The sequence below is a fragment of the Dunckerocampus dactyliophorus genome, chromosome 17 (assembly GCF_027744805.1).
Source record: "Dunckerocampus dactyliophorus isolate RoL2022-P2 chromosome 17, RoL_Ddac_1.1, whole genome shotgun sequence".
Classification (NCBI taxonomy): domain Eukaryota; kingdom Metazoa; phylum Chordata; class Actinopteri; order Syngnathiformes; family Syngnathidae; genus Dunckerocampus; species Dunckerocampus dactyliophorus.
Window position 1 is genome coordinate 14662570 of NC_072835.1, and position 21391 is coordinate 14683960.

At 40.8% G+C, this 21391-nt stretch overlaps 2 protein-coding genes across 2 annotated transcripts; one reads left to right on the forward strand and one right to left on the reverse strand.

Annotated features, from left to right (window-relative positions):
- Positions 1–2942: 2942 nt before the first annotated feature.
- Positions 2943–18788, reverse strand: zdhhc8a (zinc finger DHHC-type palmitoyltransferase 8a). Its single transcript, XM_054757399.1, has 10 exons — positions 18330–18788; positions 10754–10875; positions 10513–10670; positions 8481–8653; positions 8301–8403; positions 6957–7048; positions 6759–6888; positions 6569–6683; positions 6314–6426; positions 2943–4857 (listed from the first exon to the last, which is right to left on the reverse strand). The coding sequence occupies exons 1-10, from the start codon at positions 18431–18433 to the stop codon at positions 3712–3714; spliced, it is 2256 nt and encodes a 751-aa protein (XP_054613374.1). The 5' UTR covers positions 18434–18788; the 3' UTR covers positions 2943–3711.
- A 1047-nt stretch (positions 18789–19835) lies between these two features.
- LOC129170151 (rhodopsin) lies at positions 19836–20909 on the forward strand. The gene has a single exon (XM_054757401.1). The coding sequence runs from the start codon at positions 19836–19838 to the stop codon at positions 20907–20909; it is 1074 nt and encodes a 357-aa protein (XP_054613376.1).
- Positions 20910–21391: the final 482 nt, after the last annotated feature.

The window sequence follows — 21391 nt, forward strand, 5'->3', positions numbered from 1 at the left end:
TCAGATTTTTTTCCTCACAAAATTATAAATTCATTTTTATTATCGTCATTATTATTATTAATATTATTATTCTCATTATTGCAGTATTATTACTATTATTATTATCTCATTTTTAGATTTATTATCATTATTGTCATTGTTATTATCATTGTTATTCTCTCTTCTTTCATTATTATTAGTGTTATCGTAGTTATTATTTTTATTTTTTGTAATAATATTATTATTGAGTTTTTGTTGTTTGTTAGAGACAAAGTTTTAAGAGTGTAAATACAAACCAGCACATGTGATTGAAATAAGTAGAAAGTACAAGTGGGAATGTGTTTGTATGAGCGTATGCTATCTTTTTAATGACAACATTTAGATTTGCATGACATCTTCATGTAACAAACCCCAAAAGAAAGTGTGTGTCGACACCTCACATGCACACTGACCAAGATTTGGGCGCTTGGCTGCCTCGCTCACGGCTCATTGATATGCTCCGTCGTCGACTGGCTTGATTTTTTTTTTTTTTTTTTCCTAGCAGCAGCAGTGGCAGCCATGCGTCTCCTCCTCCTCCTCAGAGCGAGATTGGTGCTAGATTAAAAGCACGCTACTTTAGAGGGGAAGGGGCTGTTGTCGACTTCTATTATTGTTGATCAAATCAACAGGAAGTGCATTTAGGCAGTGCACGTTGGCAACAAGTCTTATGCGTGTTCCTGCGTGCAAAAACAAAAAAGCAGAAAGGCGACCTTTCGGGTGCGTTCAAGGCCAACTGTGACCTTCTGCTGTGTTAATATGCAGCATTGGCTCCCACTGGAAAGTGCAGCACACACACACACACACACACGGCTGATTGTTGTTACGCCTAATTGTACACTTATTGTGTGTGTGTGCTCAATTGAGTCAGCCTCGGTAGTTCAAGCCAGCCTGAAGAGAACACAGCACGGCAATGTGTGTGCGTGTGTGGAGGGGCGAGGGAGGTTAATTAGGACAAAAAATCTGCACTGAGTCCACAGAAAGAAAAAAAAAGGATAAGAAAGACCCTGCAGAGTCTGTGTGAGCTTTTCAGTGCATCTAAACTGACAGTGTCCGCTCTGATGTCTTCTTTACCATTACCAGACCTTACCATAGTTACAGACTTTACACAACGACTCCATCTCTTTTACACACTCATCTATTTTTATTTGATTACTTTTAACCTGCACTTTGTTTTTAGGCATTTTTATTTATTATTCCACATTGTTTTCTTTATTAATACTTAATAATTGTATTTGTTTTCCTTTTGTGTCTTTTTAGTCACACTTAATAATAATCCACAAACAAACTGCAGCCAATTAGCGATGTTTTTGGCCGCCCAATGAAAGAAAAACCACAGAGGCCAAAGAGGCCAGAGAGCTGAAGCTGAGTTTGGCTGTGAAATAACAAAAAGAGGCAGGACATAAAAAGGATGGCTTTGTGGCTGCTTTTTAGCAGTGCAAAAACGCTGTTGACCAAACGGAGAATGTTTTTTGTCGCGCGCGTGTAACAGGTAGACAAGTCATATCAATCGATGGAATCGCGAAAGTGCGAAAGCACACGCAAGCATGCAAGCGACTAGTCATACAATTCCTCTATTAATATTATGCGATTACTCCTCCCACCAGTCATTAATGATAACCACCACGTGCATAACAGAACCAAAAGAGAGACTCATAGTAATGCACAAAATCTAACTTTACAGTACACTCGCACATCCACGCATTTGGTATATGTTGTCATATGATTGATATCAATCACTTCTCCCACCAGTTAATAACCACCACCATTACAATAGCAATACACAGAAAGTCATGCACATGCACGCGTGAGCGCACAAACTTGTCAAATAATTACTGTGTGATGGTAATACAATTGCTCCTGCCAGTTATTAATGATAACCATCAACTACAAATTATCGATAATAACCGCTAATTTCGACCGTTTCTAGACCATATTATCATTAAGTGTATCATTCAACGATCCCCGTGTCATGTCACATTTGAGCCACTAGATGGTACTCAAGTGTAGCGTATCTGTAAGAGGCACAGAAGACGACGACTACAGCACTAATTAATCGCGGGGCGCCACCACTTCACATACCCTGGGTATGGCGAGCTCGCCAGCCGCCGGTACGAATTCCCCACAGTCCAACCACACAGGAACTTATCCACACTGGAACTGCGGCATTCGGCTTAGAAGCAATCGCTTTCCTGCTTTCATTCATATTAGCGTTTGCTTGCTAACTGCTAGCTAGCACTCAGTGTATTCAATCACTATGTAGCTAGCCCCTGCCGCCACCTGTTGTGACAAAGACGCTGAATAGCTGACAGGAGGCTCACTCTTGCCCTTAGTTTGACTATACAACCAATTGCGCTCAGACACAAGCAGAGTGAACCCTCCTGTCATCCAGCCTGTGTGCTACAGGTAGACGAGGAAATGGAACAGGCATACCTGCAGTACATGTCGCACATGTCCATTTATATTTTGCTACTCCTGTCAGTTAATGATAACCTCCTCTTGCAAAGTAAAAATAAGCAGACTCATGTTAATGCAAAACGTTTAAAGTGCACTTGCACAAGCACATCAACTTGTCATATAATTACTATCTCGCTGTAATTCAAACGCGCTACCTTGTACAATAGAAATAAAAGAAAAGACACAACCAAATCACAAAAGCACAAGATCAAAGCTTCGTGTACACTTGCTACATGATTCATGCAATCGCTCCTCCCACCAGTTATGAAGGATAACAGACACCTTGCACAATAGATAGAATGACAGAGAGACTAGAAATAATGCACAAAATCAACGTCGGCAGCACATTTGCTCAGCTCAAGCACACGTGAGACATAGACGTGACATGTGATTTTACAACACCGTTTAATTTTTACAAAAAATAATTTTACATTGCTTACACTGTACGATTGTAAGACAGAATCCTAATATTTAGAGAAATATTATTACAATATTGCAAGAATAAAACTGTATGAATACAAAAAAAACTGTTTTATGTTTTTTCATTTATTTTACAGAATACATTCGTAAACATTGGAATTTGAAAAAAATCTTTGAGAAAACAATTCTTATATATTTTTCATTTACTGCACGTGTATTAATTAAAACCATCATTTAAGAAACTATTACAGGGTTATCTGATTTACGTCAGAATTGTTGCTAGGTAGGACAATGCCTTCAATCGCCCACTAGAGGGAGACAAATACAATGTACTATGCAGCAGCCCCAACATGTTTGGCTGCTATAATGGTGTGTTCTTTTCAAGTCATCATTCAGAGCCAAGCAAAAAAAAAAAAAAAGATAAAAAAATAGATCACATATGTGAAGATATGTAATGTACCACTTACCTGGCCTTTCATTAGGGACACCTGCACAATGCAATGACATCATACAAGATGTAAAGTACTTGTCATGTGTTGGATCTGGCTGGTGCGGGTGTACCTAATGAAGTGTTCTGTAAGCATAAACTGTCAGGGATTTTTTTTTTTTAATGACACCAAAAAAGTAGAAAAGTGAGAGTTATAAAATATTTTTATTCATATATAAACACCCGACTAGCAAATACTATTATTCATTGGGAGACAAGTGTGGTATTGTTTCACAAAAGCAATAAGAAAAGACATTAAAAAAACAGTGAAAGTTACATGAATTAATATCTTTAAGTCCTGTGCATAGATGATTGGTTGAGAGCTTGAGTGGTTACTTCAAGGCTCCCATGTTGACTGAGTCTTTCCTCTCCGTGAGTGAGGGTCGCTTTGCAGTGCCGTAGGAAGCATATGGAGGAGTGGTGGTGGTGGAGGTGGTAGAAGAAGGTAAACGAGGCAGGGTGCACGTTGATGTTTGTCGTTCAGCAGCAGAGTAGCCCGGTGAGGACGAGCGCGCTTTACCCTGCAAACTGCAGCTGCTGCCGCTCTGTAGGGGCGATGTCTTATTAGGGCCTCGGCTCAGGGACGACGTGGACGAGCTGGAGAGAGGGGACGTCCTCAGGCCGTAACCCAGGATCCCCGTGCTCATGAGGAACTCCCTGGAGCCGTAAGCAGGAGGGGTGGGCCCTCGGGTGCCTTGGGGTCGGACGTTGTCCGGCGGGAGGCTCCTCCTGCAGGGGATGTCGTAGATGGATGCGTCAGGGCCATAGAGGGCTTGGGATCTGGCTTGCAGACGCAGCATCCGCTCCCTGTCCTCCATCTCACGCCTCTCATGGATAGAGGAGATGAGGCTTTTGGAAAAGGCGTCATACCGTGAGGTCGCTGTGGCAGCGGTGGACTTCTGTGGTGTGGAGCTCAAGCTGTGGGTCTTCATGTCTCGCATTGCTAGAGCTGACCCCAAGAAAGGGGGCTCTCTTTGGATGTAGCCTACAGGGAAGGACGGGGACGGGTCTCTGGGGGTGAGACCCGGCAAGGAAGGGGAGGTGTCTCTGGGCTGAGGGGAGTGTCGTGTGACCCCCATGAAGACGGGGCTGTAGGCCTGAGGTGTGTAGGCCAGAGGGGGAGGCCTCTGCACCACGCTGCCATCAGGACCCAAGCTCATGAAAAAGCTGACTGTAGGAGCTGCTCTCTGAGCCCCACACTGGGGGTCCATGAGGTTATCATAACTGCTGTGACTGGCCAGCAGACTTGAGGCGGCGGGACCATCGGCGTGCACGGAGGGCAACTGGGATTTGCAGCCGTGATGGCGACTGCTGCAACCACCATGTTTTAGTGAGCGTGAGTTGAGGGTCATAGAGCTGAACTGCACGGAGCTCGAGATGGTGCTGGTGGCCTGTAGGGGGGGCAGTGTGCCTCTCACGGGGCTTCCATTCAGGTCTGGACTTTTGCTGTCCCCTTGGTGCTCTGAGGGCTTCAGCAGCTACACGCACAAGGACATGGACAATGTCGGTCAAGAAGAAAAGATTGGGGAATCTAAGACTGGCAGACAACCACAATGTACCCCACAAGTGGGGAAAAAGCACCGTTACAGGTCTGCTATTGTGCAAAAGTGACTTTTTAATGATGTTTTAACAGTAATGAGATGGGGTGTGCCAGTCCAGGGTGTACCCCGCCTCTCGCCCGAAGTCAGGTGGGATAGGCTACAGTTTACCCCCCGCGACACTAATGAGGATAAGCGGCATAGAAGATGGATGGATGGATGGAAGATGGGGTGTCACGAGACACCCAACTCACGAGACGAGACGATGCACGAGTTTGGGTCTGAGAGGACGAGACGAGATGACATTTTAAAAATTCATTTTTGAAATGTACAATTAAAATAATGTGATCATGTCACCATGTGACAAAACAATGCAGGTGCGTTTTGAAATGTTTATTGTCCCACAAATTGACGCTGAACCATATTAATGTTGACATTTTCTGAGACCAAATAAACCACTAATGTTATATATGAATTAATAATAATAATAGTAATAATAATGCAATATTTCCTTTAATATGTCATCTTTCACTCTGTAAAGTTGTGGAATCGGCGTTTGTGACATGTATTTTATCACAGGCAATTCAACTGTATTCAATAGCAGCATTTCTTTTGCATTGACTTTCTGTGAACACACACACACCATTTTGCGCTGTTCCGTTTCTATTTACTTTGCTGACCAAACGTCTCAGTGAGTGTTGAGTGTAAAAAAGGCTCTGCATCTGGAAGTAAAGTGGGTCAGGTGGATATGTTTGAGGTGGGCAAGTTTGTTTTGTTGCCTTTTATGTCGCCGCCATCTTTGAATAAATTCAGCATATTGGCTCGTTCGTGTTGATGGGCTCACCTTCCTCATTGTTAATATTGCCACACGGGGGCTGTGGCATTTGGCTTTGGAGGCATCTTTTTCCCTCCTAACTTCTACTACGTTACCTTGCATTGCTCCTCGTGAAGCTCCATTCTTTTGCTGTGTGTGTATGCTAGTGGCTCCGCCGTCCCGGGCAGAGACAAAGCAACTTAATGACTGACGAGAGGTGTCACTCTGTTCGCCGTTGTTCTATGAAGTGTGTACGTGCTGAACCAGTGCACAGAGTGAACCCTCTTCGCCCCTGCTTGGAACAGACGCGCATGCACATGGCAATATATGGAGGTCGGCAAAAGTATCGAGTTCGTTTTCATTTGTCGTGTGGGTAATTAATTCATTTATTGTCGCGAGACAGTTTTTTTCTCAACAAGGAATTGCGTCATGTTTTAATCTCGTAATAGCTCTAGCAATATGTGTCCCTACAGCCTGCTTATGAAAACCAAACCTCACTTGTCTGCTCCACTTTAGAGGTCAGGCTTGAAGTTTTCATCTATCATGTTACTATCCTGATACTATCCTGTTACTATCATGTACCTGCTCTGGAGGAATGGGTGAGGATCCTCTGGATATGGCCTCCAGGACTGGTCGCAGCTGTGGGACAGTGGGAATGGACACGGGGATGATGGACTTGGTGTGATGTCCCGTCTCTGGAGAATTGGAGGGGGGACAAAAAGAAAATGCTAGACTGCTTCCGATACGGAAAATGTTTTCCAAAGTAAAAGTCCAACATCTGATGTGTATTAAATGCGTTTTAATGTTATTGTAGAGAATCAGTGCTCTACAGAGTACCTTCCATGGATGCCAGGTGGCTTCTCAGCAGCCCGTGTTCAGGTTTTGGTGGCAGAGGAGGCGGAGTTTTCTGCTGTTTCATATCCGACTGCTCCACAGGTCCAGCGGAGGAACGCTGAGAGGGGGGGGAAAAAAACAAAACACATGGGAGGTGACCATGTTCTGACACTTGTTGCATGCCTGTGCTTACTTTATTTTGAAGGTCCTGGCTGTGCTTGCCGTTGTCGGTGACTTTGACTGACAGCTGCCTGTCAATCTCAGGTCTCAGGAAGGGCGGCTGGATGTGGATCACTGACTTCTTGCGAGGCCTGGCTGTGTAGCTGAAGGAAGAACGTCAATTCGCAAAAGAACATCTTTAGCAAAAAAATTAATAAATAAAAGTACTTACCTTGGTGAGGTGGGACTGCAGACTAAATACTCCAGATTGTTGCAACAACCGCGTGTAAACGGATTCACTCCCCCCTGAAACTTGCCGGTTACCTGTGGGGATGTCAATACATAAAGCACAACGGACTGTATTCATAATGGATTATGGGTATGGATAAAATAACTAAATTCATCAATTATCTGGTCCCTAACTATGTTTTTTCCCAGCCTTTCATATGTTTTCAATATTTATGTTATTTTAAATATTTAAATGTAAATATTTGTTAATATAAATAACGTCATAAATAACGTATAAACGGCGGTAACTAATTTATTTCATTAATTATGTTACATTTTTTTAGTGTAATTAACGCATGCGCACCAGAGCAAGCACGCCTCTATTAGGACGGCAAACAGAAGCACAGTGGAGCGTCCCCATGCTGTCACACAGAGTCTGACGCTCTTTTATAACTTCATTCTGACCTGAACACATCAACAGCAGTACAATTCCAACACCATATACAACTCGCACACGTCTGTAGTCCGATCATCCTGGGAACGACACTTCCTCCTTCTCCTTACAAGACCGTGGGATGCTTTCAGGGACACTCCGAACATCACAAAACCGCTTTATATAGCGTGTGTTTGTGTAAACAAACACGGAGAGAAGAGAACACGGCAGAAGATAAAGTGGATATCACTCACTTCGTAACTCTTAAATCGGATGTACAATTTGCTACATTTAAGTATGCTTGAAAATACACTGAAAATAAGTACATTCACCTTACATTACGTGATGTCTTTGAACGCAACCCCTCTTTGCGCCTAAAGTGCGATTCGAATGTTGTGCTACTATTAAAGAGACTCGTGTTAGGCAAATAGATTTTCAGACTTGTGTGGTATCTTTTAGCTTGACATGTTCAGTTCATTTGGAGCTGTTAATACATACAAATATATATAATCCTGTCCTGTCGTTTATCTTTCTGTTCATTAAATACAGCAGAAATATTGGTATATTTCAGACATAGTTGCTAATGGTGATTAGCTAACTTAACTTAACTAAAGCTAACTTTTTTTTTTCTTTTTTTTTTTATCATTCCATTTGACAATACTGGGTATTCAAAGACTTCAAAGGGGTAGCTTGACAATAATGGAGAAAATAAAATCTTTGTCAAATACTCTAAGCTCTATGGTTTTGAGAGTAAAAAGAAAACTATATTGACTGTAAATGCTCGTGAAAATCGGTCTCAACTGGAGGCTCACTGTGGCCCACTTTGAATTACGTTACCCTTCATGCAAATCCTACTACACTGAGCTCATGTACACAGAAAATAAACATGCGCTTTTATCTGTGATTCACACTGACTTGTTCATTGGTGGTGCGTCCCCTGGACACGAGGAACAGGTGAAATCCAGTCAGTCCCAGAACCGGGAGGAGAAAAAGACCTGATATACTGATCACAACCAGACTGCGAAAGGCTGTGAAGGAAAGCGCTCCATCATAAACAACAGAAGACACGCCAAGACATTTTGGACTGGAGGATACGTGACGGTGCAGTGCAGCTTCCACAGGTCGTCCATGTGGTGCAGGACGTAGATGAGGCCGAAGCTGAAGACGCAGACCATGTGACCGGTGAGGGACAACAGGAAGAGGAAGAAGTAACGGTAGTTCCTCCTCCCGATGCAGTTGTTGACCCAAGGGCAGTGATGGTCAAAGTCCTGCAAAGACAAAATGAATATATGCGTCACAGATTTTTAGATATCCTCCTGTGCTTTGCAAATTTCTTTCTTTTTTTTTTTTTTTTTTTTAATACCGCCATCCCAACTCTCTGAGAAATTGAATTCCTAGCGAGGCTACAAAGGATGGGAGGAGGATTAACCTGATTAATGAGATCTCGCTCTTTTCATCACGCTCTGTCCATCATTCACAACAGACACAAATCCTGTTTTATTGACTTCCTCCCCCCCCACACACACACAACCGCATATTCACCCTCACTTCACTTTTCATTCAAGGCGCTCCATCCTGTGTCCTCCGTTTTCTCAACACCACCACCCATTTTAGATTGAACAATGACCTTCATGCTGCATGCTGCTCATGAAAAAACACTTTCACATTCCAACCCTGGATGGTTTCTTTTAGAGGGCATTACAATTTTGTTTCCATTATAACCATTACACTTATCTTTATGTTCTGCTAGAAATACATGGTTGTAGACGGCCACAATGCATTTCACTGGGCATCACTGTGGTGTAGTATTGATATCGGTTTGAGATCATTTCATTCATTTTGTTCAAATTGTCGTATATTTTATATAAAATCACAAAATCATTCAACTATCTTGAAAATATTCAACTAAAAAGTATCGGTCCAAGCGGCAATATATATATCTATAAGAACTTGATGGATAAAATTTGCAGGACAGCCCACCCCTGGATTTGGATGAAAGCACAAACAGTGTAGTTGCGCTACCTAGTGGTGAAGTTGGTACATTACAGTTTCATCAATTTTGACCCAAATGTCACATATTTAGTCAAAAACGGATGCAGGTAATATCTACGGGCAGTGCTGTACCAATTGGTAAAGTTGGTCAATTCCATTTTTCCCAACACTTCTGATGAAAAATGAGCCAACAAGTAAAGTAGGAGATACCAGTTGTGATCCGTGTTGAGATATTACGTGCTGATTTGGACCAAATAAAAGGTAGATTTAAAAATGTTTGGGTGATATTAGCTATAATTATTATTTTGATACAATATATTTAACATATAATAAATAATAATAATTCGTAACGGGTTGGTAGAAATCTGCTGCCTTATCGCGAGACATGCAGAGATATTTTTCTTTTTTTATACTTATATTTTCATTATTGTATGCATTATGTTATCGCTGCCTTTTTTTGTTGTTTTTACCCCATTTTATTTCATTTATTTATTATTTTATTTCGTGAACTGAATTTAAAAATGGTTATGATATACTATTGAATTAGTTATGGAATATCTACATTTTTGTTTTAATAAAGGTTAGTATTTATTTAACCAACATACAATTTGTATTTTTCTAAACTTTTTCTGTTTTTTTTCTGTTCATATGTTTGACAATTTTAACTCATTTACTGACACAGTAAATAATATTAAAAAATGAAATAATACAGAAAATAATATAACATTTTAGAATAATATATTTAAATAATATTTAAGATATATAAAATAATATTTTTAAAATATTTTATAAAATATTTGTTCATACATTGTAAATTTAATTTATTTTTTTAACATTTTAACAAAATATATTGATGATGTAAATTATATTATAGTAATAATATAAAAAATATATATATATATATATATATAGTTTAGCATTTTACATATACACAGTTCTATTGTTATATATATGAACCAATATTTTACAAATATTTTTTTCATTTCACAAATTTTAAAATCTTTTTTTAAAGTATTTTATTCATTTTATTTAATCTAAGACCATATATTATTGTGTAATGAAGTGCTATGTAGATATTTTCTTCCAAATTTGGTCGTGTTTTTGTTTGTGTGTGTGTCTGTGTGTTTGCACAGACCTCCACACAGCGATCACACACGCTGCAGTGTGAGCAGCGTGGCGGTCTGTAGAAGTGACAGGAAGCGCACCACTTCATGCGCACTTGGATGCCCCTCACGTCCACGTTCTTGTAAAGGGGGGCCCGGAATTCGTCGTCCTTGTCCTCATCCTCATTTGCTGAGATCAAATACATGAGATAAGATGAGATGAGACTCCAGCAGCACCAGCAGAAAAAGACAGTTGGGATTAACTTCGCTCACCCATCGGGAGTACACCAGCGTCCATGAATGTTGCCATGGTGAAGTTGGCCAGTACGAAAAGGAAAAGGATGGCACAGCATGGCGGCACAGCAGGGCAGATGGTCACGGCCAGCCACGGGCATCTGCAAGACATATAAAAAAAAATTGTCCTGTGTTGCCTGACAGCAGAATGTTGTCGTCTTGTGAGTATCCATCCCACCCAGGTTGAGGTTAACACAAATCAGGGCCACAACAAAGACTTTAGGGGATAATCTTCATCGCGTTTATTCCAACGGGATCCCAAAAAGTAATTGTTTACAGTGAAAGATAAGCGAGTATTAGTGCATGTTCATCACTGCTCCCACATCAGGGGAGATTAAAAAAAAAAACACACAGGCAGGGTCCCTTCAGGCTGCGGCAAGAAAGACACTGCAGCGGGTGGATCAGGCCTGCGACAAACAATTGTTTTCACCAGATTAATCTGTTGATTATATGCTAATTGATTACTCTAATGGTTCATGTAATAATGTTAAAAAACAGGGGAAATGGGGATTAGAAGCTGCAAGCAAGAGAGGAATGTCGGAATAAATAACATTTATTAAATAACATTTAAGGATCAGTTGCACAAAGCATAATAACAACAATGGCGGCAACTTTATACGCTATGTTTACGTTGCATTTAACATATTATATTCGCCACTAAACTGCATGCTGGTTTGGCGACGTCACCGCGACGTGAGATTAGAGGGAGGGGATCGAGTATCAGGCAACACTGAGTACAGGGTCTAGTTTGATTGACGCTTGCAGAACGAAAGTAGCCAAATTAATAGAAACGTCACACAGTACAACGCGTTTAAAGGCAACCTGCAAGCACAATATAAAACCCAATGTTCAATTGTCCGAGTCAACCACAACTGGGCATTGCTATTCTTAAAAAGGACACATTTCTGAGGCAATTTTGTAAGTGAAAACATGGGCTAAAAAAGAAAAAAAAAAAGAATAAAATACAAATTTTAGGCCCAATCCCCAAACTCCCTAGCTGGATGGCTGGCTGGCTGGGTTCAGGCCATGGGGGAGGGGTCCCCACTGAGCGGAGCGCCTGCTGATGCCATGCCAGCTGCAAACCCACTAATCCCCCCGGATTATCAACTCTGGATTACAGGCCCTCTCTGCCAGTCCATTGTGGAATCCTCACAGTGGATGGTCTGCGCGCACGCGCACGTGGGCACACACACACACACACACACACACACAGAGAGCTCAGCACCTTATATGTATCATGCAACACATTTTATCAAGGATACATATGGAATAATATAGCGGGATACACAGTAAAGCTCACTGACATGCTAGTGGTGGGTTACTAACTTGGTTTCCAACAAGATGATTGTAATTAAAGGATTATAAATGATATATTTGGTATTATATTACCATGAAACTATCATACTGAGTATGTATTTTTGCAGTTTTGATATAACATTTTTATTTTCCTGTACCTTTTTTTAACCCATTTTATCTTTTTGATTTTTTCTTTTATTTTATGCACCGCGTTTTTATTCCAATTTAAATCTTCCAATCTTAAATCTATTTATTATACCTCTTCCCAGTTTTTGCCTACAGTACTTTACCAGTACCTTTTCCCGTTTTATTTGATTCATTTTTTGAAAAAATAAATTTAAAATAATTGAGTTGCTTTTTTACTGCATATAGCCCAGTTTTGTAACCTTCAACTTTTTATAGTTTAAATTTATTTATTTATTTATTTATTTATTCTATAGTTTAAAAGTTTACATTTTTAAAAAAATATTAAATGTGTTTTATTTTATTATTTATTATTTAATTATTTATTATTATTTATTTTGTCAATTTGATTTGATTTCAATTACATTTTTTTTCCCTTTAATTGATTTTATTTATATATTTTTTCTTCTTTTTTTTATACTTTGCATCAGCACATTCTTTATTGTATATTCTTTCTTTTTTTTAAATTTAAATTTCATTACAACACACCCTCTGCCTTTTCTTTTAAAGGGTTATTAAAAAGCATTTTCTTTTCTTTTAGGCCTTCTTGTGTGATCTAATGAAACTTTTCGGAAAAAAAAAAAAAAACAGAGTCCAATAAAGTGATTTGTGTATTGCAGATTGTTGTCGACTGTCAGATAATTGGATCATGTCACAGCCATGTGAGAACTCATTGGAGAGCTTTCTTGAGGACCTGATTACAATGTGGCCATCTCCTGATGGACACTGTTGGTCTGAGACCATCTGGACCGCACCGTGAGGGAGGGACAGTTCATTACGCTACAAGACAAGCCCTCCATCTAATGAAACAGCCCTGGCCAGAGCTGTATTAAATCACACACACACACACACACACACACACACACACACACACACAGAGAGTAAGCTGCTCACACCGCCTTCATCCCTGCAGTGGGTCAGTGGCACAGCAGACAGTTCAGTCAAGCTGCAAGTTGGTGAAATACTGTTAATGACATCACCACCATGCAGGCTGTCACACACATTACACACACACGCACGCACACACTCTGTCAAGTCAGTCAGTGCGATTCACACTGTCCAAATGAGTCAGGTTTGTCTTGGTAGGCGTGCAGACAAAAATATGAACTCAATTTCAAATATTTTCAGCAGCGTTTGTTTGATTAGTTTGTAGGACTACATGAAAATGACCAAAACAAGGTCCTCGGCACTTAACGGAGCTGTGGGGCAGGGGCCAAAAAGGAAACCCTTCAATTTTGGTGCAGATTCAGCCAAACGGTTTCACTTAGTAAACGCTGCGTGATTTTTTTTTTTTTTTTTGACATTTTATTTCATTTTGACTTCTTTTTTTTCCCAGTAACAAATATATTGTAGCACATTTTCTTACAAAAGCAGGAGGCACGGGTATTATTCTCTGCTTTTTTTGGAAGAAAAAAAAAACAACTTCGAGGTCTAGAGAACAAAAGCAGGAAGATGGCAAGGAAGAGTACACACACACACACACACACACACACACACACACACACACACACACACACACGCGGTTGTGCAACAACGATAACTGTGTGAATACCACTCATAAAAAGGCTGCCACCATAAAATCAGTATAATTCATGTACTCTATATCCATTCATTCATATATTGTCAATATTGGTATTCATTTTAATTTACATTTTCTGTATTTTTTGTTACTTTTTTTCATCACCGCATAAGCCATCTATTGCGACATGTTTCTTATTCTTTTTTCATCCCTATGAGAAAAGGGTGTCACTAAAACACAAGAAGTGAACACACACCTCTCTACTAACCATTCTACTTCCTCCTACTCCTTTTCGGACATGTTCAGTTGTGCAAGTGTCAACATGTCCGTAAAAAAAAAAAATCAAACCATGACAAGGATCATATAAACTAAATACACATTTAGTCACAACTTGACAAAGATGATGAACTGTGCTGAATGATAAAAAAAAAAAAAACAGGATCTCTATGCGTGTGTTTGTGCAGAGTTTAAAAAAAAAAAAAAAAAAAAAAAAGATCTGCATCCGAATATCTGACACGGAAGTAAAAAATTCCAGACTCCCTTTTCCCAGATGGGGGATCACATGGCATTGGCCGGATCCTAATCCTCCTGCACACCCAATCTGCCATCACATTCCAGTGTAATATACGTCTATAGAAGAGAAACTGGGGCAAATATGGCTACGGAGGTGAAAGGTCACTATAGAGCCAAGCTGATGAGGTGGGAGATGATATTCAGTAAGCCAATAGCACATACAAGAAGGTTGTTTGTGTCTTTTCCTGTTATGCGAGACACAAACGGGTCGTTTCTGAAATGGATCTCAGCCCCAAGCGGACTCTTTCCAATCTCCCCCACAAATGGGTCAAAGCCTCGCTCTGAGGAATGAGTTTTGTCGGAGGCGGCATGTTTAAAAGTGCATAATGTTTGATTGAAAAGTGGAGCGCGGAATGCGGGTCGTGTCGGTGGAAAGGTGTCTTATCAGTGGAAGTGCAAAAATAACTGCTTGTGACTAAAGTGTGGGCCCTCAGGGTGGTCCACTGCCAGCCAAGCAGGTCGGTGTCACGGCACACAGGCGGCATATGCTCATGGTTTTATGGGTCACGTGACAATTATAGTAAGGGGGGGGGGGGAATTGTTTAGCAATGGCAAATAGAAGCATGGATGGATGGATGGGAGGGGTCATTCCTACAATTCAGTGCCATTCCAGTCCCCGTGACATCACATGGTATATTTTGTTTAAAAAACATGCCAATTTAAATCCACTTCTACTATAAAGCAAACAATATGAAAAAAAGATGAATTAAGAATAACTTGCATACATTTTTTTGCAAACTGTGTCTGCACTCATGTTTGCTCCGCTACAGTTACAGTTAATGTAAAAACTACAAAATAAAAATAGTTTTTGTTATTTTGTCATGATATTTGTCAACATTCTGAAGAAATGATTACAAATATTAAATACTAAAAATGTTAACAGGTGTATAATGCTTTAAAACTTAATAGGTTATGTCCGTGTGTCGAATGTCCCCCATGTTACTCTAATGCAGGCGTGTCCACAGTGTGGCCCGAGGGCCATTTACGGCCTGTGGCTGTTTTTTTTATTGGCCCGCGGCACAATCTAAAAACAGAATTTAACAAGAAAATGCAAAAATAACTAAATCAGCAGTACTTTTCCAAGAATAAAGTCAAACTACTGAGAGAAAAAAAACAGAAAAAGTTGTTTTGAGAAACAAAACAACAAATAAAGTTGTAATTTTGGGGAAATTAGGTTGGGTAAAAAGTTACAATAAAAATAATGTATTGTAAGTAATGTACACTATAAAGTAAAAATATTATGGGAATAAAGTAATAATTTTGAGAAGAAAATTTCCAAGAAAAAAAAGTTAAACTAATCGTAAAATAAAAAAAAAACAGCAGAAATTGAAAAAAAAACCCAGCTGTGATTTTGCAAGAACAAAGTCAAGATTTTAAGACAAAACAAAGTTGTATTCTATCGAGAAAAAAGTAGCAATTTTAGGAGAATAAACTGGTAATATTGTGAGGAAAAACAGTCATTTTAGTGTCACATGGAAAAAAAATTAGGTTGGGGACAAAGTTATAATATTGGAATAAAGTCATAATATTACGAGCAGAAAATTTACGAAGAAGAAAGTTAAAATATTAAAAAAAAAAAAAGTTCATATTAATAAGCCTGTATCATAAAGTTGAGATGTAGTTTTTACACGTGCATATCTACATGTGTTGATTTACCAAAATCATAGGGTTCTAATGGATATCCCTTTAAATAGAACCCGATGGCCATTTCTCTAGTCACATGACCTTCAGGTTTTATTGCTCAATTTGACCTTTTTTTTTGGGGCAAATTTGAAAATGTGGTCAGTAAACATGTTGTAGATCTTTCTCTGTGGTAACCAGATACTAGCATCAGGGGCGTTGAAGTGGGAGGGAAAAATTGGGATGGTGTACCAGGGGCCCCAAGTACGGGGGGGGGGGCCTGGGCGTTTCTAAAGTTTTGAAGAATGCTTTCTAATATTGCCATCATAAATGTCAAGATAAAATACATTTTGCTGTGAAAGCTCAATGAGGTTGAGATAGATAGCTAGATAGCTACAGAGAGCTACTGGAGATCGTTCATCTCCAACAGAATTTCACATTTCTAGCAGCTCTGCAGAAATGTCATACTGAACTTAATCACTTAGTCACAAAATAAAACAACCAAGGCGAGACATGAGAGATGAGACCTACAACCTGCAACCACCTCGCAAAAACGCAAAATGGTTCATTCCGCCTGGTAGGACAAACTTTAAAGTGATTCCTCCTGACCCCCTGGGATGAAGAAAAACAAAACAAAACAATGCAAAGCATGACGAATATTGGGAGAGGAACTCCATCAAAACGTAAAGCTGACAATGAATCTTCATCAGGCTGTCACACAATCACATCCAAATAGTGCCTCGATGCATTGCATGACAGCATGAATCCAAACAAGTTCAAGCGCCATCTAGAAACAATACATCCCCCACACACACACAGAAGCCTGTTGACATCTTCAAAAAAAAGAAATACTTCTCAGCTGTCGTGCACAGCAGCGCAATTTTACCAACGCAGATGTTTTGCCGTCATATACTCAAATATATAAACGCAACGCTTTTGTTTTTCATGAGTCGAACTCAAGAGGATGTAAAACTTTTTCTAAATCCACAAAAAGCTCATCTCTCTCAAATATTGTTCACAAATTTGTGCATTCACAATTCATAATCCATCCACCCCAGAGGTGTGGCATACCAAGATGCTGATGAGACAGCATGATTAATGTACAGGTGTGCCTTAGGATGGCCAAAGTAAAAGGCCACTCCAAAATGTGCAGTAACTGTACGACTATACTGTAATCCTCAAAGTTTGCCAAGTTTTCCATTTTTTAAAAGAAAATCACAATGTTGAAATGGCATTAAACTGTTGGAATGAACCTGTGGGTGGATGTATAAATAGAGGAAGGAACACATGGATGGATGGATGGATGGATGGATGGATGGATGGATGGAGGGTTGAATGCATGAATGGATAGTTCGTAAGACACATAAGTGGATGGATGGATGGATGGATGGAAACATGCACGGGCAGGTGTATGGATGGATGCATAAATTGATACAAAATGGATTATGGATGCATGGAGACATGGATGGATGGATGCAGGAAGCCACGGATGGTCAGACAGATGTTGCTTGGATGGATACATGTATGCACATGGATGGATGGTTGGATGCTGGGATGCATGTTCAATGGATATACAGTATGTATGCATAAACGGAGGCTGGGATGGATGACGGATGATGGGATGCACGGATGGACGCTGTGACACATGTATGTATGTCTGTATGGATAGTTGGATGAATATGGATGCTGAGATGCATGGTCGGATGCATGTAGAGCTGGATGTTGGATTGAGACGTGGATAGACGGATGGATGCTGGGATGCATGGAGGGACAAATGGACACATGTATGGATGGATGGTCGCTAGGACACATGGATGATGGATGGGGACATGGATGAGTGGAGGCATGATTGCTTGGCTGATGGTTGGGTGCTGAAATGCATAGAGTGATGGATGTCGGGAGAGATACGTGTATGCACGGATGGATTATGGAACACACGGATGGATGGATGCTAGAATACAGGTATGTGGATGATGGATGGACATGACTGAATGCATGGATGATGGTGGCATGGATGTTGGATAAGCAGATGCTTGTATGGAAACAAGAGCTTGCATGGAAAGACGGAAGAACACGCTGGCTCAAACCCGCATCCACAGATCTTCACTGATTGAGAGTTGAGCAGCAACGAGCTAAAAGCCCTGGGCTGTCAACTCGTTGTCCAATGTGGCTCTTAAGGCGTCTGGGAGTGAGGTTTACCAACGCACGATCCCTTACAGATGCATGAATGGTTGAATGCATGCACACATACAAGGATAAACGACTGTATTGATACATGGATTGATGGCTGCATGTATGGTGCTGTGATATAAACAATGTAGAGTCAACAAAGTGTGTAACTTTTGTGCATTACTTATTACTTACGTGAAGACGAAGAAGAGCGACGTGGATCCCACCAGGAGGCAGGCGGCCGTGCACACTGGAATAAAAGCAGACGCTTTCAGCGAGTCGGCGCCGCTGCCGGGCATCCTGTCTTCTCCACGCTCACTCCCGTCTCATAGCAGCCGATAGACAGTACCGTACGTCCTCGCCAGTCCGACAGTGGGAAAGTCCCTTGAACAAAAACAGAAGCATGTTCTAGTCGAAAATTATCTTCTAAGAGGAGGAGAAAGACAGCAGTCCGCCTGCTCGGTCGGGATGCATCCCGTCCTGTGAGTCCCTGCAAAGCAGCACGAGCATGCCGCCTCCGATTCATTCCAAAGGTGGAGCTTTCGCTTACGGATGACGTGAAAGTACACTTCGCCACACTGGGTGAGCACTAGGGTTCACTTTGAAATGATTTACTTTCCTACAACCCCCCCACACACGGACAGTATCTACTCTGAAATGAGATATGATGGCTTTATGAGCAACATCTTTAAGGAGCAGATAGAAAGTTAAAAAGTCTTGTTTTAAACCATAATGTAAAAAAAACCCCGTCAAAATCAAACTTTATATCAAATAACTTTGCAAGAAACAAAATCTGCTTAAACCACTTTTCAGGCACATTCAATGTAATGTAATTTTTAAAAATAAGTGCACCTACCTTAACCTTGGTTTTTAGGTGACCACCAGGGGGCGACAAAAACCAATCCTACATTATGACAGGAGTGCTGTGTTGTTTTTAAGGACCTACTGCAAAACACTCAGATTCTTTATATGACAGGACCTGCTGCAAAAACAGATAAATATCCTCAATATAACTGGAATGCTGTACTATTTTGAAGGATTTACTGCTAAAAACTTAGTCACTCCCAAGTTTTGAACCAGTCTTGTCATTCACAGGGCCTGATTAGACCCACAGGCCACTAGATCAACAGTCCTCAATTTCGACACCATGTACATAACTCTGTCAATTATGCAAATATCCAATGGAAAATTGTTTAAGATTTTAAAATATTTTATAATACATTTAATAAATGAAAATATTTAATATAAGTAATTGCACTGAATCAAAAAAAGTTTGACCGCTTTAGATACATGCATTAATACATCATAAAATGTGTACTAATTCTGACTTTCTTTCATCGGTTCTTGTTAGATGAATGGAAAATAAGCAATTATGCCTGTAGGGCAAACTGAAAAATAGAGCAATACAGGGGCTGTTGGATTTGTATTTTGGGCATGTCTGAGAAAAAACACTTAAGCATAGAACTTAACTGCAGCTTTCCTTAATAGGATTCTCAGAGCATCGAATGAGAACATTCACAGGCATACTCCTTAAAGCTAATAACACACAGTGAGCTATTAGTTGTGTTGGAGATAAAACATCCTTCACAAGGTAAGGTTCCCTCAGGGGGAAATGAGGCGAGTGTGTAGGCGTCTCCAGCTCTTCTATAAATGTCCAAAGGCCGATGTCATCGTTCATTCGTCAACAGTTACTGTATAACAATGGATGTTGAGGAGTTGATTGAATCCATCATTCGGGCTTCCATGTTTATAGCAGGCGTCATTGGCAACAACTGGTTGGCCATAAGCTCCATCCCCTCCAAGAGATCCGGTCTGTGCACCAACGAGCTGCTGTTCATCAACCTGGCCGTGTCCAACCTCATCACCAACTACCTGGTGGACCTGCCCGACACCATCGCCGATTTTGCCGAGAGCTGGTTCCTGGGCGAGGCCTACTGCGGCATCTTTCGCTTCTGCGCCGACCTGTCGGAGACCAGCAGCATCTTCACCACTTTCTTCATCAGCGTCTTCTGGCACCAGAAGCTGGTGGGTTCCCTGAAGCGAGGGGGCGCCCCCGTGAAGCTGGACAATCTGTGTCTGGTGTTCTGCCTCCTTGCAGGGAGCTGGACCACGGCTTTGGTGTTCAGCATACCGCACTTCTTCTTTGTGACCGTGGACGTGACCAATGAGACCGAGAAAGACTGTATTGACGTCTTCCCCAACGCCATTTCCAGGAAATCCTATGATATATTTTATCTGACGCTGGCTAATGCTCTCCCTCTTGCTGGGATGTTGTTCGCCAGTGGTCAGATAGTGGTGACTTTGCTGCAGAACCAGCAACGCATCAGGAGTCATCCCGATTCTGGCCTCAACAAGAACAAAGTGAAGGAAAAGGCTGAGGAAAGTGAGGTCAATACTGTTTTTGGACCAAGCAGAGGAACCCCAAGCCACATTTACTCAGGCATTCCTGCCTCTGCTTCCTGTCCTGACACAGGTCAAGCCTCCAGCCTTGACTCAGACCCAGCTAGAGCTCCACCAAACCAGTCCAAGCCTAGCCAGGCAAAAGGGAAGCCCAACTCTAACTCGCAAGTGAGGGCGGCCAAAAGTGTGGTGGCCGTGGCCAGCGTGTTTCTGGTCTGCTGGCTGACTCATCTACTTCTACGCATCACCAACAACTTCCACACCTCCTCGCTCATGGTGGAGGTGGCCAGTTACATTGCAGCCTCCTACACCTGCATTATCCCTTACATATTCCTACACGGAGCCAAAAAGCTCACTTGCTCTTGCAAAAGGTAGACACTCCTGACACGTCAGTTCTTAGTGAAAACCGATAGTAGCTATGCAGTATAGAATTAACCCTGAAGAGATCCTGAGGACATTTTGGCTGTTTTGAATAAACAAACACAGGTGAAATTTCTCAAAGGACATTTTAGAATTGGGATTTCTTTTCATTAAATTTGCCTAAAATTTTAGCGAGACATTTGTTCCTCGCGACCAAAAATGTCCTATTGAAAATGCCATTTATGACCGCACATTTATCTCAACATAAAGTAATACAATCCATTTTGATAAGATTTCAACTTGGACTACTGGCCTTCTATTTTTAATTTCTATATTTTTTCACCAGATGGTGGTACCTTTTCCAATTCAAAGCATGCAGCAAAATCTCTGCAAGGATTTCTTGCTACTGAAATGATAGCCGTGTGTCGCTATTAATGTCTGGTATTGAGTATTTGCACAAAGTAAAGCTGTTTTTCAGAACCTGGATGTTTTTGTTT